The 15,271-nt window shown below is 36.8% G+C and overlaps 1 protein-coding gene across 1 annotated transcript in view; it reads left to right on the top strand.

The window, feature by feature from the left end:
* Positions 1–14: 14 nt before the first annotated feature.
* Positions 15–15,271, top strand: part of LOC121409242 (rabankyrin-5-like) — a 30,674-nt gene continuing 15,417 nt past the window's right edge. The window contains exons 1-11 of the mRNA XM_041601114.1: positions 15–93; positions 7,415–7,610; positions 8,036–8,154; positions 9,514–9,649; positions 10,335–10,458; positions 10,762–10,911; positions 11,875–12,040; positions 12,448–12,652; positions 13,047–13,115; positions 14,027–14,178; positions 14,972–15,069. Of these exons, the coding sequence (XP_041457048.1) occupies positions 78–93; positions 7,415–7,610; positions 8,036–8,154; positions 9,514–9,649; positions 10,335–10,458; positions 10,762–10,911; positions 11,875–12,040; positions 12,448–12,652; positions 13,047–13,115; positions 14,027–14,178; positions 14,972–15,069 (1,431 nt within the window). The 5' untranslated portion in view covers positions 15–77. The remainder of the gene's footprint in view (positions 94–7,414; positions 7,611–8,035; positions 8,155–9,513; positions 9,650–10,334; positions 10,459–10,761; positions 10,912–11,874; positions 12,041–12,447; positions 12,653–13,046; positions 13,116–14,026; positions 14,179–14,971; positions 15,070–15,271) is intronic.

Here is a 15,271-nt window from a genome sequence, read left to right as displayed (position 1 = left end):
AACCGTGCTGCGCGCGCTTATCACTTCCGGTATAGGCCTACAGTATATTACAGCTCTTGCATTTATGCTTGGATTGGATGATCATGGCGGAGGGTATGGGCGTGTTTTCTCTTGTTTGTTGTTTCTTGTATTTATTTCTGACTATTTTTTTTTCTAATGTGAGTTAGGCATGAGGGTAGGCATTGTAAATGTTGAGAAACCGTTATTTCTGTTTTGCAGTTGCAGATGCATTTATTTTTAGTTTAGTATCAATGAATCTTATTCATAACGAGCATGACGAGTGGATCAATTTATAGGCCCGCCTTCATCATGTACATTAACCTTGTTCATTGAATGAGTGGGATCTACCAAAAAATAGACACAGCAGATTTCTACCACGTACCGGTACTGCTACATCTGCAGTGCTAGTAATACTGGGATGGCATGGTAGTAGAAAAGATCTAGACTATTAGTACCGGTACCGTACCGCCGGCTATGTACATCATGTACATGTACTGTAGGAATCAGGGACAACTCGGACCACGGGACATCTCGGACCGCGGGCCGAGTTGTCCCACCCAGTACGAGATTTTTTTCTCACAAATTTGCGTCTATTTTTCCGTAATTTCGAAATTTCTTGTAAAGATTTTCTAGAGATATGGTCTGATGGTAATGTTCTTCACTTTCTATTACTTTTTTTTCGCTGAAATAAAAAAAAAGTGTAATTTTAGGCGTTTTTCGACAGCTCGCGATTCCCATAGGCGCGCGTGTATTAACTGTGTCGGTGCTCGGCTCGGCCCCGCTCAATAACTGACTTGATTTTGTGATCATTTCTCCTCAAAGTACCACTTTTAATTATCGCAGAAGATGGACTTTGTTGTATTCCATTACCTCCATTTTCTCATCACAAGGATAAAATTTGGTGTATTTGCACGATTTTGATCAAGTTTTTCACCTTTTTCTCTCTGGTCGCAAGAAGCGAACAACCGATGAACGGTCCGCTGCTCTTCATCGTAATTCTCCGTAGCTCGGCCGCCTAGACTGGCGGGGTGGGATTCAGACCGAATCCACAATGGAAGTGGGCGTGCACAGCAAAGAGCTGAGCTTGACTGAGTGAGAGAGAGTGAACTCGAGTTTGAAGCTTGGCAGTGTCGTATAGGCTCTGCCTTTTTTTGTAAATATATATTTTTCAATTTTTTCTATATTGATTTTCCCTGGTTTCGAGCTCTAAGATTGTAATGATATAATTATGCTTCAATTTCTTTGACTGAGTGTGACTGTGGTGTGGATGTTTGAGTTGCTCAAAAATATTTTTACGTGGGTGGGGGCTCGGGGCGATTTCACTCTTGCCCCCGAAATGCGAAAAAAATATATTCGGGGTGTAGCTGTGTGGGCATGCCGGGCTGAGGCTAGCCATCAATAATTTTTTTTTTTGGAGAGGGGGGGGGCTTAATTTTTCACTTTAAATTGATCATTTTTAGGCCTTTTTTTCCATTTTATTTTTAATATTGAATTTCCGTGGTGTAGAGTTGAGTTTTAAGTTGCAATAATCAATATGCTTTAATTTCTTTGACTTTGAATGTGACTGTGGTGTGGATGTTTGAGTCGAACAAAAAATACTTTTACGTGGGTGGGGGCTCGGGGCGATTTCACTCCTGCCCCCTAAATGCGAAAAATATTCGGGATGTAGCTGTGTGGGCATGTCAGGCTGAGGGTAGCCATCAATTAAAAAAAGTGTTTTATTTGGGGGCTTGATTTTTAATTAAATTAATTATTTGTATTTTTTACAGGATTTAAAATAAAACTGATTTACTTTCTTTAATTTCATTTCTTGGTCTCAAGGGTGGATGTCAGGCTGCCGGGATGGAATTCAGCCACAATTGCCAATGGAAGTGGACATACTTGTACAGTCGTGAGCTTGGAGACTGAAGCCTTGCCCTACAGCTTAGAATATTTTTTAATCAAGTTTTAGGCCACTCAGTCTTATTCCCATTTGAAATATAATCAGGGCCGGATCCAAAATTTCCCTACAGGGCCGGGGGCATTTTGTCTAGGAATTTTTGACAAAAGGTCTTTACTGCCAAATCACAGTAATTTTTTCTCAGGAAAAATTTGACAAGCAAAAAAAAAGTTGTAAGTTGCCTTTTCAGTACTTTTTAAGGGGGGCGAATGTGCCCCCTCCCTCGATTCGCCACTAGAACTTATGTCCATATTATTTAGTTTTAATTTTTACAGGAGGAAAGAATACCAAATTAAATAAGTTTTACCAATTATTGTTTATTCAAGTAAAATGTATTTAATTTAGTATTGTTCCAAAATGCATCACCTAATTAACTTGTTTGAATTTAAAATGCAAACCTGAATAAAAATGAATTATGAACTTTGAATAAATAGAAAATAATATGTTATATTCTGTAAATTGTAATATTTTCAAATCATATTTTATCTCCATTCTTATCTTATTATTGTCTCCCTTTCTCATTATGTTCATCACTCTCATTTCAATTAAATTTATATTCTATTACTGGAATAAAAAAAGACAATACTCAACAATGAAACATCGATCAATAGAAAAAAAACAAAGAAAAAGAGGGAAAATACAAAGAAATGACAGGTACAAGGAGGGGGGGGGGTAACAACAAGTCATTCTTGTCTGGGTTTTAAAAACAGGAGAAGAGTCGTCAATAATCATCCCTCACATCCTCGTCCTTCTCACCATCTCGTGCACCCCTCTTATCAAGAGTCATCATCATCATCTCTCTTATTCAAATCCCTCATGCACCTCCTCTTCCCTCTCATCATCAAGGCCCACCTCTTATCATCGCCTATCCTCATCTCCATCTCTTTCCCTTTGTCCCTCTCATCATCCCCCCCCCCCTCATCAAGAGTCATCAAAGATCCTCATCCCTCTTATCACCATCTCTCACCTCCTCGTCCCTCTCATCAAGGCCCACCCCTCGTTATCGCCGGTATGCTATCATCGCCATCCCTCAAATCGTCGTCCCTTTTACCCCATATCCAAAACTCTGCTCTCTACACAAAGGAAACTCAATATAAAATTAAAAGTGAAATTGGCATGCCCACACAGATACACCTAGAACATTTTCACATTTCGGGGGCAGGAGTGAAAATGCTCGGAGCCCCCATCCACGTATTTTTTGTTCGGCTCAAACATCCACACCACAGTCACACTCAAAATCAAAGAAACTGAAGCATATTAATTATTGCAACTTAAAACTCAACTCTACACCAGGGAAACTCAATATGAAAAATAAAATGTACAAAAAATAGGCCTAAAAAATAATAAATTTAAAGTGAAAAATTAAGCCCCCCCCAAAAAAAAAAAAAACCAACATTTTTTTATTGAGGGCTACCCTCAGCCCGGCATGCCCACACAGCTACATCCCGAATATTTTTCGCATTTAGGGGGCAGGAGTGAAATCGCCCCGAGCCCCCACCCACGTAAAAGTATTTTTTGTTCGACTCAAACATCCACACCACAGTCACATTCAAAGTCAAAGAAATTAAAGCATATTGATTATTGCAACTTAAAACTCAACTCTACACCACGGAAATTCAATATTAAAAATAAAATGGAAAAAAAAGGCCTAAAAATTATCAATTTAAAGTGAAAAATTAAGCCCCCCCCCCTCTCCAAAAAAAAAAAAAAATTATTGATGGCTAGCCTCAGCATGGCATGCCCACACAGCTACACCCCAAATATATTTTTTTCTCATTTCGGGGGCATGAGTGAAATCGCCCCGAGCCCCCACCCACGTAACTTATTTTTGAGCAACTCAAACATCCACACCACAGTCACACTCAGTCAAAGAAATTGAAGCATAATTATATCATTACAATCTTAGAGCTCGAAACCAGGGAAAATCAATATAGAAAAAATTGAAAAATATATATTTACAAAAAAAAGGCAGAGCCTATACGACACTGCCAAGCTTCAAACTCTAGTTCACTCTCTCTCACTCAGTCAAGCTCAGCTCTTGACTGCACGCCCACTTCCATTGTGGATTCGGGCTAAATCCCACCCCGCCAGTTTAGGCGGCCGAGCTACGGAGAATTACGATGAAGAGCAGCGGACCGTTCATCGGTTGTTCGCTTCTTGCGACCAGAGAGAAAAAGGTGAAAAACTTGAACAAAATCGTGCAAATACACCAAATTTTATCCTTGTGATGAGAAAATGGAGGTAATGGAATACAACAAAGTCCATCTTCTGCGATAAAAGTGGTACTTTGAGGAGAAATGATCACAAAATCAAGTCAGTTATTGAGCGGGGCCGAGCCGAGCACCGACACAGTTAATACACGCTCGCCTATGGGAATCGCGAGCTGTCGAAAAACGCCTAAAATTACACTTTTTTTTTATTTCAGCGAAAAAAAAGTAATAAAATGTGAAGAACATTACCATCAGACCATATCTCTAAAAAATCTTTACAAGAAATTTCGAAATGACGGAAAAATAGACGCAAACTTGTGGAAAAAAAAATCTCGTACTGGGTGGGACAACTCGGCCCGCGGTCCGAGATGTCCCGTGGTCCGAGTTGTCCCGTCCCCGTGCTGTAGTACTAGTAGATCCAACTTGAAATAGCTTGTACTTGTTATGTAGATCTAACATTAGATCTTTTTTTAGATCTACTAAGTGTGGTACTATTCCAAGCAAAACTTTGTCTTGTTTTTCCATATGAAATAATGCTCACAATAGTTACCAGGCATTGATTATATTATGTCAATTGAACTTGAATAAAATGTAAGATTGATTTGACCTGCTTTTTTAGTTCTGATACTCAACGGGACCGGCAAGTGCAGTACACTGGCCGGATAAACACCATGCATGCACACCCTTTTTTATGAATAGTGTTGATGCACATGTCATCAGGTGCATGTCATACTGTAGTGTAGATCTAGGTTATGACTCTCTTACACGGGACTAACATGTTTGCATCCTCTCTGATGCACAGTGTTTTCCAACCAACTGCATTCAAACCTACCCTGAATTTCAGGCTTGCAAGTAGTAGTATACAATGCTAGAGCATCAAATTTTGATGTGTTTTGGCTTCAGCGTACGTCATTACGTGGGACCCCACGATATACAATCTTATTCAAAACAGGTGCTCTAACCGACTCAGTACAATGATCTAAAAAAAAAAACAGAGTTTAACGTTAGGCCTAACTATAAATGTAAGAAAGAAGACCAAAATGTCTCTGTACATTGGTTGTTCTGCTGAATTACGTTGGCTCCAAGCCTCCAATGGGGATGATAGTAAAATGTCAGAAGGTTTTAAACAAATCTCCAGAAACAACGGTTATTCCTGTCTAGAAACTTGTTGTAAGTGGCTACTTCCCTGGTTATCACTAATCATTTATATCGATCGATGATGTTTGGTACACTGAGAATAACACTTTATAGGGACTTGAGGATTGTCGAAATGTTTGTTCGTCAATTAGTTTTTTAGTTCTCTTTTTAATTTCACTGAGATCAACAACCTTTATTGTTTTGGAGAACATCGGGAAGTACTCCCCCTACAAGGCTACAGCTTTGCTGATGACATGTTTCATTGGTATTTTTCTCTCATTCTTTAATGATTGAAATAAAATACTATATCATAATAGAAAAACAATAAAAGAAAGAAAAAAGAATGTCAGAATTGAAAAAGAAATTGACTCGCCTAACATACAATGTGGCAAAAGTAGTCACTCATAACTAATTGCTCGATAAAAATAAGCCATGGAATAGAGCAAAATACAACTTTTTACCAATTTTTTAAATCTAAAAAAAATAGATTTTATGTATTTCATTACCAAAAAACATTTGTTGAAAATATTTTTACTCTCAATCATACATAATTACAACACTTTTAAACGTAAATCATTTCATCATTTTAGGTTTCATCTGGACCTATTCCATGTTTTTTTCAAATTCATTTAGGGTAGATCTACAATCAAATTGTAGAATAATCTTGTTCAAAGTAATCGACAAAGTTCAACTCTTTCCAAATTCAAACTCAAAAGATTTTATTTTTCTAAAATTACTGGATGTTAAGCAGCTTTATACAATATTATAATCCCATTATCTCTTTATCTTATCATCCTCTTCCCTTCATGTACTGGAAATTTCCCTTATTTTCTTTTCACAATTTCAATTCATTTCCTTATGATTCATTCTTACTACCGGTACTTCTTTTTATGCTGTCTCTCCCTACCTCTCTCTCTTTCAGTTTTCTCATATGTATGTGTGCGTGTGTGTGTGTTTTTGCGTTTGCATGGTTGTAGAGGATTTTCTTTATGTATGATTTGTTTTATAATGTCATTATTAATTTCATGTATGTTGAGTCCCTGTGTACAAGCCACCTCCTAATTAAGGGTATCCCCCATTTTCATATTTATGTGTATTAACTATTATGTCAGTAATAATGTATTTACTATTTATGGTAATTTGTAAAGATGGAAAACAAATTTGAAAGGAATTAAATTGATAAAAATATGCTAAGGAATTTTAAAAGGCAAGAATGTGCAAGTGCACATAAGTATAGTTTTGTTCTTGGGGGATTCCAGTCATTTTAAGAGTTTATGAGCACTTTGAACTCAATTTCACCCCCCCCCCCCATATATCACCCCCTTCAAATTATTGTTGAAACTCATCAATTTCCCCTCAGGACCCCTCCACAATATCCATGGGCCCTTCATCCCTCTCCGATCCCCTCATAGAGGATAATCCCCATTGTGATGTGATAATCCCACCTGTCAGCTCTTGGTGTGTTCCTAATCATCATCTCCATGTGGGATAAAAACATTTCTAAATCAGCTAAATCAGTTTAATCTAATTGTTCCTCTCACAATTATCTAAATCTAAAGCATTGCATATTTTAGTCATAAAGCATTTTTAGGACAGTGTTGCTTACGTTAATTAGCACTGCTTGTCATAACAATTTATGCTTTTGGCGAATAACATATTTTTTTTGCAACAGACTAGATTGGTTATTTCTGGTGTATTAAACTACTCATATTGGAACCAGGAATTTTTTTTGTCTCAGTGCCCTATTTCAATATAATGCGTTATGATGTCTAAAGGCGCTATGGTCTAGTTATTGGACAGTCAATTACATGGATGACAAGGATTCAAGCTGAAATTGATACATATTTACTGGTTCCTATGATCCGTCGCGGTCCACGGAGAGGGTGATCCTATCCATTCCATGATCCACTTGCTTTCCTAGCAGATTATAACAAGGAGTTATCTTCAATACTCACCCAAAATCGGATTGATTTAGTTATACCGTCAGTGATGTGATCTTAGACTTGTTGGAATCTGTAGTCTCTAGATCTGAAGATCCCTGTTAAGAATTAATTCCAGGATTTGAATTCCCTCTCCAATACTGACTCATTCGAAAAATCTGCTGTCATGTTGTTGACCATTCTTGCAGAAGCGGAGAAGCTGCAGCGTCATCTGGACCTGTTGCGACAGGAGTATGTGAAGCTGCAGAATCGTCTGGCAGAGGTAGAACAGAAGTACAATGTTGCCACTGCAGCTAACAGCGGTCGAGGGAAAGGGGAAGAAGGCAATTTTGTGTCAAGACTCCTGCTCACTGTTGCTGACCTGTTTGATAAGGAGCTATACAGGTATTGAAAATGTAGTTTTTGTATTTGCTCCACAATACATACTTGTCAATTTTTAATCAATTTTGATGAATGCTGATCATATTCTTTGTATAGAGTCCACAATACAGTGACATGATTTTTTAATGCTGTTCCTGCCATTTCTTAAACGTTATAAAAAACAAGTTATAAATATACTTCATGACTCATCTCTGAACTAAGTTTTGTTTGTATGAATTGATAATTTCAAATTCATTTGCACTGTTGCAGAGTACTTACTACATGTACACTGCAGAAGTGGTCCCAGCAGTATACATGTACAGACATGTTATTTCTTTTAGATACCTGCTATAACATTGAAATATTCATAGTCCCTTTAGACATGTTCATTGAAATTTTCTATACATGCTATGTTACATTTATGAATCTATGAACATTATTTTAAATAGTGACCTGGTTGTCCGGTTAGCAGGTCAAGAGGTCAAAGCTCACAAGTTTGTCCTTGCAGCCCGAAGTGACCACTGGGGAGTACCCAATTTGGCTGAAGTACACAGTATTGATTTTACAGGTATATATGTACATTGCATTTCTTTCTTTGCAAAATATTTTTGGTCTATTGAAAATCTTAAGGCAAGTGTTTAACAACCTTTTTGTCTGTATATGCATTATTCTGCCTTGTTCTAAACTTTAATCCATTATATTTGGAAGGGCTTTGAGTACGGTATGTATTTTCATATTTTCCAATAGACACTTGTTTTCAACAAAAACATCATCTTTATCAGAGATACAGTATACAGTGAATGCATGTATTCTGTACTCTTATTAGTTTTTATTTTAGTGCAGTTCAAACATGCATGTCGGTTGCATCTTAATTGTGATTTCATTCACATGCTACATGTATAATCCTGAGAGATCGGATAACCAAAGAATACTTAACACCATAAATTAATCAATGTTTCTATTTGGGAATGCATCAATTTTCCTGGGATCGCACAGCTTGTACATTACTGGAAAATCCTCAATTTTCTCTTCACTTGGGAATTGTAGTTTTAAAAAAATAATTCTTAATATTTTCACTTGCAGTGGTGCTGCAGGGAAACGTAAGTTACTTGACCCACCAGGCCTCTCGTAATAAGGAACATTGGTGTCGTATGTTATGAGATACACAAATTGGTATTTCTTAATTCATAAAAATATCATTTAGTGCATTTTATTTACAGACAGGTAGATGTGGAGGCCTTTGAAAACCCAATATTAAATGAAGTTTATACTTTATAGTTAGTCATCATTAACAATGTCAATATGCTGCTAGGACCATGTGACCATTTCTTAAAGTTTAACTTAAAAGCCAATCCCAAAGTATGGCGAGTGTCATTAGTTAATCAAGTATGGGAAAATTGCAAGGGTACGATTCATGTCATCATGACCGTTGTGGTTCATACAATAGGCATGACAGGAAAGCTCTTGTACTTTCCTTTTCCTAATTCCTTCCTTTAAAGGATGTATGTACATTACTAATAGGTGTCACATTTGGATGATATCAAAATTCATAATCTTGAAATTTTACAACTTTTATCGCATGGTAAAGCCTAAGGTGAGAAATTACCATAGCACATTTTTTTCGGTTTGTAACATGTATTAAAAACCTGTCATTTGTCCATACAGCCAATAGACTTGGTTCATTTGAGACCCCACTAATTTGTAAATCTACACTGTACACTTTGTCTATTTTCATGTTTTATATAGTCCATTTATTATTATTGGTTATATGCTTACCTCAGTTATACAGTTTATTGTCACAAATAAAGAAATAATATCAATGAACATTATTTGTTATTTTTTTCTCCCCCCCCCCTCTCTCTCTCCCTCTCTCTTCCCATCTCCTGTAATCTTCCTATACTTTGTATGTTACCAATTCTCTTTTCAGATATTGGTCATGAGGTTGGTATGGACTTGCTGAAGTGGGTTTACACTGATGTGATCACATTGAGACAAGATGATACGTTTGTTTTAGATCTTCTTAGAGCAGCCAGTAGGTTCCATTTAGAACCATTGCAAGACAGGTCAGTTTCATGATCCAGGCTCCTATATAGGACTTGTTGTAATAAGATTTGTAATCAAACTACAATCGATCACAACTTCCTTATCAACCAATTAAAAGAACATTACGCCTCCATGAGTCGTTCTGCATTGGCCCCTAGTTCCCTCAAAACCATTACAGAATTGATATAAATGAGTTTTGGATTATTATAATCATCAATTCTGAAAAAGGAGGTGATAACTCTCAAATGGTATATCTCACTTCCATTGAATGATCATGCTCTAAAAATGGAATGTTTGTCACCTCAAACAGAATTAAACTTTTTGGTCAATATGAATCTTCCATTGAATCTCCCATTTGCAATACAACTTCTGTGATGCAAGTCATTGGCATCTTATTTTTATTCTCTTTTGTATCACCAATATTGCATTGCAAATTGAAAGCCTGGATATAAAGATAGGAACTCAATACAAATGGAAGGAGTCATGAAACCACCCCTAAAGTTGGTATCCTATTTAAGCTCTTCATTATTAATGGAAGAGCCTAACAGTGGGAAAAATACTTCTTCGCTTCAGAAAGACTGATCACAATGTTATCTTCAAGAAGATACCAGGATTTAGAAAGATCCCATCATTTTCAGCCCTCCTACTCCATCCCAACACCCACAAAAATACAGTAAAATTCAAAGATGTTATTTTCCTCTATAGATGTGAGAAGACCCTGATGTCTTCTGTCAATGTGCGGAACTGCATCCGTTACTACCAGGTTGCTGAGGACATCGGTGCCATGCAACTCAAAGGCTACTGCTCTGAACTCATCTCAAGTCACTGGGTAAGCTCTGTTGTAATTGAAATGCGCAGAATAGTCATGCCAATTTGGGTTTTATACAGTTTGATTGCACAGTCCATTGTCATCAAACCTGTTTATTAAAGCCGCCTAAGGGATAGAGAAGTAGTGGTAACTGCTGACAGGGTGGCCTTTATATACAGATTCTAAACTACACATTCCTTTCTTTTCGGAGACAAAAGTAGTGGCTACTTGAGACAGGTTGTCGCTAAGATTGGGAATTTTGGAATTAAACTCTTGGTGACCTGTTTTCGTATTGTGTATTAATGTTCTACAATTCTTTTCCAGAATGATTTCACGAGTGAGGACTTTGGCAACATGGCTGCTCCTCTTCTGTACAAGATGTTCAAGACCAAGGCCCCATTCCCTCTTCATACAGCTATCAGGAATAGGAGAGAGGATATTGTATTTCTGTACCTTGTAGAATATGATGCACAGGTAAGAATACCAATCACTAAATTGTAGAAGCCCTGTGTAAGTGCCGATGGAAATTCTAATATAATAAAGCAGATTTTGGCTGATGAGCTAAGGAGGTACCCCCAGAATGATATTTATTAATTTTTACCATGGTCTAAACCCACTTCCTCTTAGTCTAATCATGCTATGCCATCAACCAGTCCATTGACTAAAACTAAGAGCAAACAAATCAACTTGTATTTTCAGCCATCATCTAGGCCTAAATCCCCAGTTACAGGGATGAACTGTCGGAATGTTTGCGTGCGAGTGTGGTTGCCAACTACCTTACTATATAGTAGTGAATTCAGTATAGTAATTATTTGGACACACTTAGATCATAGACAGTAGCTTCATTTATTTTTATTTTTCATTAACTCTAGTATGTACAGTATGTGATATCTGGACATTTTCAGTACTAATTTTTTCCATTTTAGATACACAATTTCTAGAATATCTTCATGGCCAACCCATTTCCTCATGTTAAATCATTTTGTTTAATTACTGATTGGGGAAATCATCAAGTCTAATATTCAGATTTAGTTACTCTCGTAATAACTTATGTATAATGTAACATTCTGAACAAGAAACACTTAAACACTCGGTAAGGGGTCCTTTTTACCAGGTTGTCAGTAAACATGCCCTAGAGTAAGATATAGCTTTATTGCTATCTCCTTTTAACATTTATTTCTCTCAAGTGCCAGCAAAAATGGATTATGTGAGTCTTTTCTTCAATGAAAACCCTGATGGTTACCCTATCCACACTGATACCAAATCGAGTCTAGAGAATAATGATTCTATTGTGTCTAAACATGATTCTAAGAACACTTTAATTCTAAAAATTGTGAAGTGCAGGGGCCGCAGAACGGTTTTCAAAGTGGGGGGGGGCTGACCATGCAAAAAATTGCTTCCGCTGCCCCTGAAGTGTGTGTATTGTTGTTAATCCAGTTACCAGGGAAACTAAATGAGGTTGATGACAGAGGTGATCTTCCACTGGACTTGGCCTTGTCTTCCAAGCAAGAGAGTATTGCCAGTGAACTGGTCAAGCACAAAGTGGACATAGATAGGGCAGATCGTCAGGGTCATTGTCTGCTGCACAAAGCAATCAAAAGAGGTGAGTTTATTACAATTTTAGATAGTGTTTGGGAAATTTCTAGCATTAGCTTGCATGCACTTGTGTGGCTAGGATAAAACAGTACTTGACCCTTCTCCTTACATGATAAATAGACAAGCACGTTAAGTGTGTTTGAATTTACAATATTCAAATCTATATAGCAATTCAGATTTTGTTCTCATATTTGCCTATTTGTTATACATATGCATCATCAACATGTAAGTTTAGAATCATAAGGTCCCCTACAAATCACATTATTATTAGAAGTAGTATTAGTAGAAGTAGAAGTAGTAGTAGTAGTATAAGTATTAATATTAGTGGTATGAAGAGAATAACCTTCCTGTCTACAGCAATAATAACTTAAACTTGATGATCTGGGGTGTTATATTGCTCTTTATTTCTTTTAGTGGATGAATTTTCTGCCAACTTCCTGATCAAGTCTAAGGCCAATGTAAATGCTGCTACCCAGGGTGACAGAGAAACCCCCCTTCACATGGTGTCTGGTTTTAACCCCATTGTAACTGACCCAGCCCAGCTAGAAGGTATGGTTAGGGTAGCAGAACAGATCATACAGGGTGGAGCCAACCCCAATGCACAGGATAGCAAGGGAAAGTAAGTAGGTTCAAAATAGACAGGGTTTTTTTTCAGTTGTTCACTGGTCAGGAATGGGGGGGGGGGAGGTGAATCACCCCCCCACCCACTTTGAGATCTTGGCCACCAATCATTTGAACACCTAAAAAATTATTGGAATGATAGTACTGTGCAATGTATTCTACACTGCTGTATGGACATTTTTTATAATTGAATTTTATTTTACCATGCTTAGTTATGCTGATGGTAATGGCAGCATTGATGATGGTGATGATGATGACGATGGTAAAGATGAATTTCATACTTGATACTTGCCTTATTGAAGTCCAGATGTTATGATTATGGAAAATGAAATTATATATTTAGATTGAGAATTTCCGTAACTGATATTGTTAACATTACATTTGATTTTCAGCACACCCATTCACATTGCGATCGGAAGCGGAAACACTGCTGTGTTTGATAAACTCCTCAGCCACAAATCGTAAGTATATCTATGTGGGTTTTATCGAATGACTCCAGTTGATAAATTAAGTTTTTTTTATATATCTATGATATTTTTATTGATACTTTCAGTGAACACATAAATAGAATTTAGTACAAGGATACATTAACATTCTTACTTCTTCCAATAGAAATATATACAACAACAACAAGACTTCTGTGTTTGAAAAATATATCAGCCACATAAGTGGGTCTTTCCATGAATTTAGGGTACAAATTGTGACATTTCACCATAACTCAATACTATTTATACTGTGCATTTCTCTTTGTAGGTTTTAAGACCATACATTTTATTGGAAATTTTGTGCTATATTTAAATAATTTTTGTCTCCCCTGCAAAGCAGAGCAAGACTATAGGTACCTATTTCCTAAAATGTGTCCATAATGGTAATCAGGTATTGACAATCATCTTGCAGGAGTTTCGGGTCACATGACCAAGTTCAAAGGTCATTAAGTCTCAATGAACTTTGACCATGTTGAGGGTATCAACATTGAAAAGGTTAAAGTTTTTGAATTATTATAACTTGTAAAAGTATCTGGATCCAGCTCATTTTGAACAATATAAATTTCCATTAATAAGACCATGTTTATAGCAATGGGTGTCTAATTATGTCCCTCACTCACCAGATTTCATGATAAATCCATGAAGATTAAAACTTGCACAAATAAATTTGATTGCATTTTTTGTGTGTATGACATGCAAGCTGTTTACTTGAATGATCAACAGCAGAGATATAAAGCTAGTGGTACAAGGCAGGAATGTCATTGTCACTATTGAAACGGGCACCTATTCTAGTTTTGAAGAATGACAAGGATACACTTGATATATTCTCTCTCTCTCTCTCTTTTTCTTTCTTTCTTTCTATCTTTCTTTCTTTGTCTCTTTTCCAGGATCAATTTTGATCTATTGAACAATGATGGTGATTCTGCCCTCTGGTGGGCTCTGGATAATACTGCCACTAATACCAGCTACAATGATGACAGTCTAGCTGCCAAGCTCATTAGGAGAGGATGTAGTCCTGATGCAATCAACCCACAAACAGGTAAGACCTTTAAAATTTGACCTTTTGAGTAATTGTAATGATTATTCCCTTTGTTGGCCACTGATGCTAATGCCACTAATTCTAGCTATAGTTATGACAGTCTACCTGCCAAGATCATTAGGAGAGGGTTTATCAAAAATTGAAGGACTTAATCAAAGTTATGATTTTGATTTTTAAAGATCATTTTGAAAATATACCAAGAATCAGCAAATGGGTGGGTGTAACTTCAAGTGACAAGGCCAAGTTGATAGGTCATTTGAGGGTCTGTAAACCAAGATTTTTAATTTTCAAGATGATTTTGAAGCCTTAACTCCTAATTCACATTATGATGGTTATCAGATATGATCAAGTACATGAGTATATTTTTATTTCATTTACATACAGTCTTGCAATAGGTTTTGATCAGCTGGAATATGGATATTATGGACCAATAATTTACGAAAGAGGGAAAATAAGAAATAATAAATTTTGCAGGAAGGAGTGTATGAATGTTTAATCAGTAGCTACTCAGCTGATCCCTAGCTGAGCTATTTTGATGTATTTTTGTGTTGATTAATCAATTGGACAGACACAGTGTCAGTCATTCATCCATGTTTTAAATTTGGTATAGTCCCAGACTACGTGGGTTGGATTCACCTTGTTTCTCATAGAAATCACCCTTACCTTTCCTTCCACTTTACTTCAATCAGTGCATCCTCCTTCCTCAATCCATTTCTATCTTGCTTCCAAAATGCCCTATTCAGGTTTTATTACTTGTTCTGATATAATTAGAATGTAATATGTGTGATTTCAGGTGATACTCTGATGCATAGAGCAGCCAGGTCAGGGAATGAAGAAGGAGCTCTTTTCTTAGCTACACATGGTGCTTCGCCAAATCTTGCCAATTTCAAGGTTAGTAAGAAATTTAATACGCTTTATCTTTCTTGTCATTAAAGCAGTACATCGAAATATGAAAAGTACAGTCTGCATCAGAACTATTGAAAGGATACTGGTAACCACTTGCAGAATGGTATCCAAAATGAATTGGGTAGTGACCATAATGCATCTTTGCTCTGAGCAAATCAAAGGCCCATTTCATAAAGGACTTACAACT

Source organism: Lytechinus variegatus, chromosome 2 (assembly GCF_018143015.1).
Source record: "Lytechinus variegatus isolate NC3 chromosome 2, Lvar_3.0, whole genome shotgun sequence".
Taxonomy (NCBI): Eukaryota; Metazoa; Echinodermata; class Echinoidea; order Temnopleuroida; family Toxopneustidae; genus Lytechinus; species Lytechinus variegatus.
This window is presented reverse-complemented; position numbering and strand designations above follow the sequence as displayed.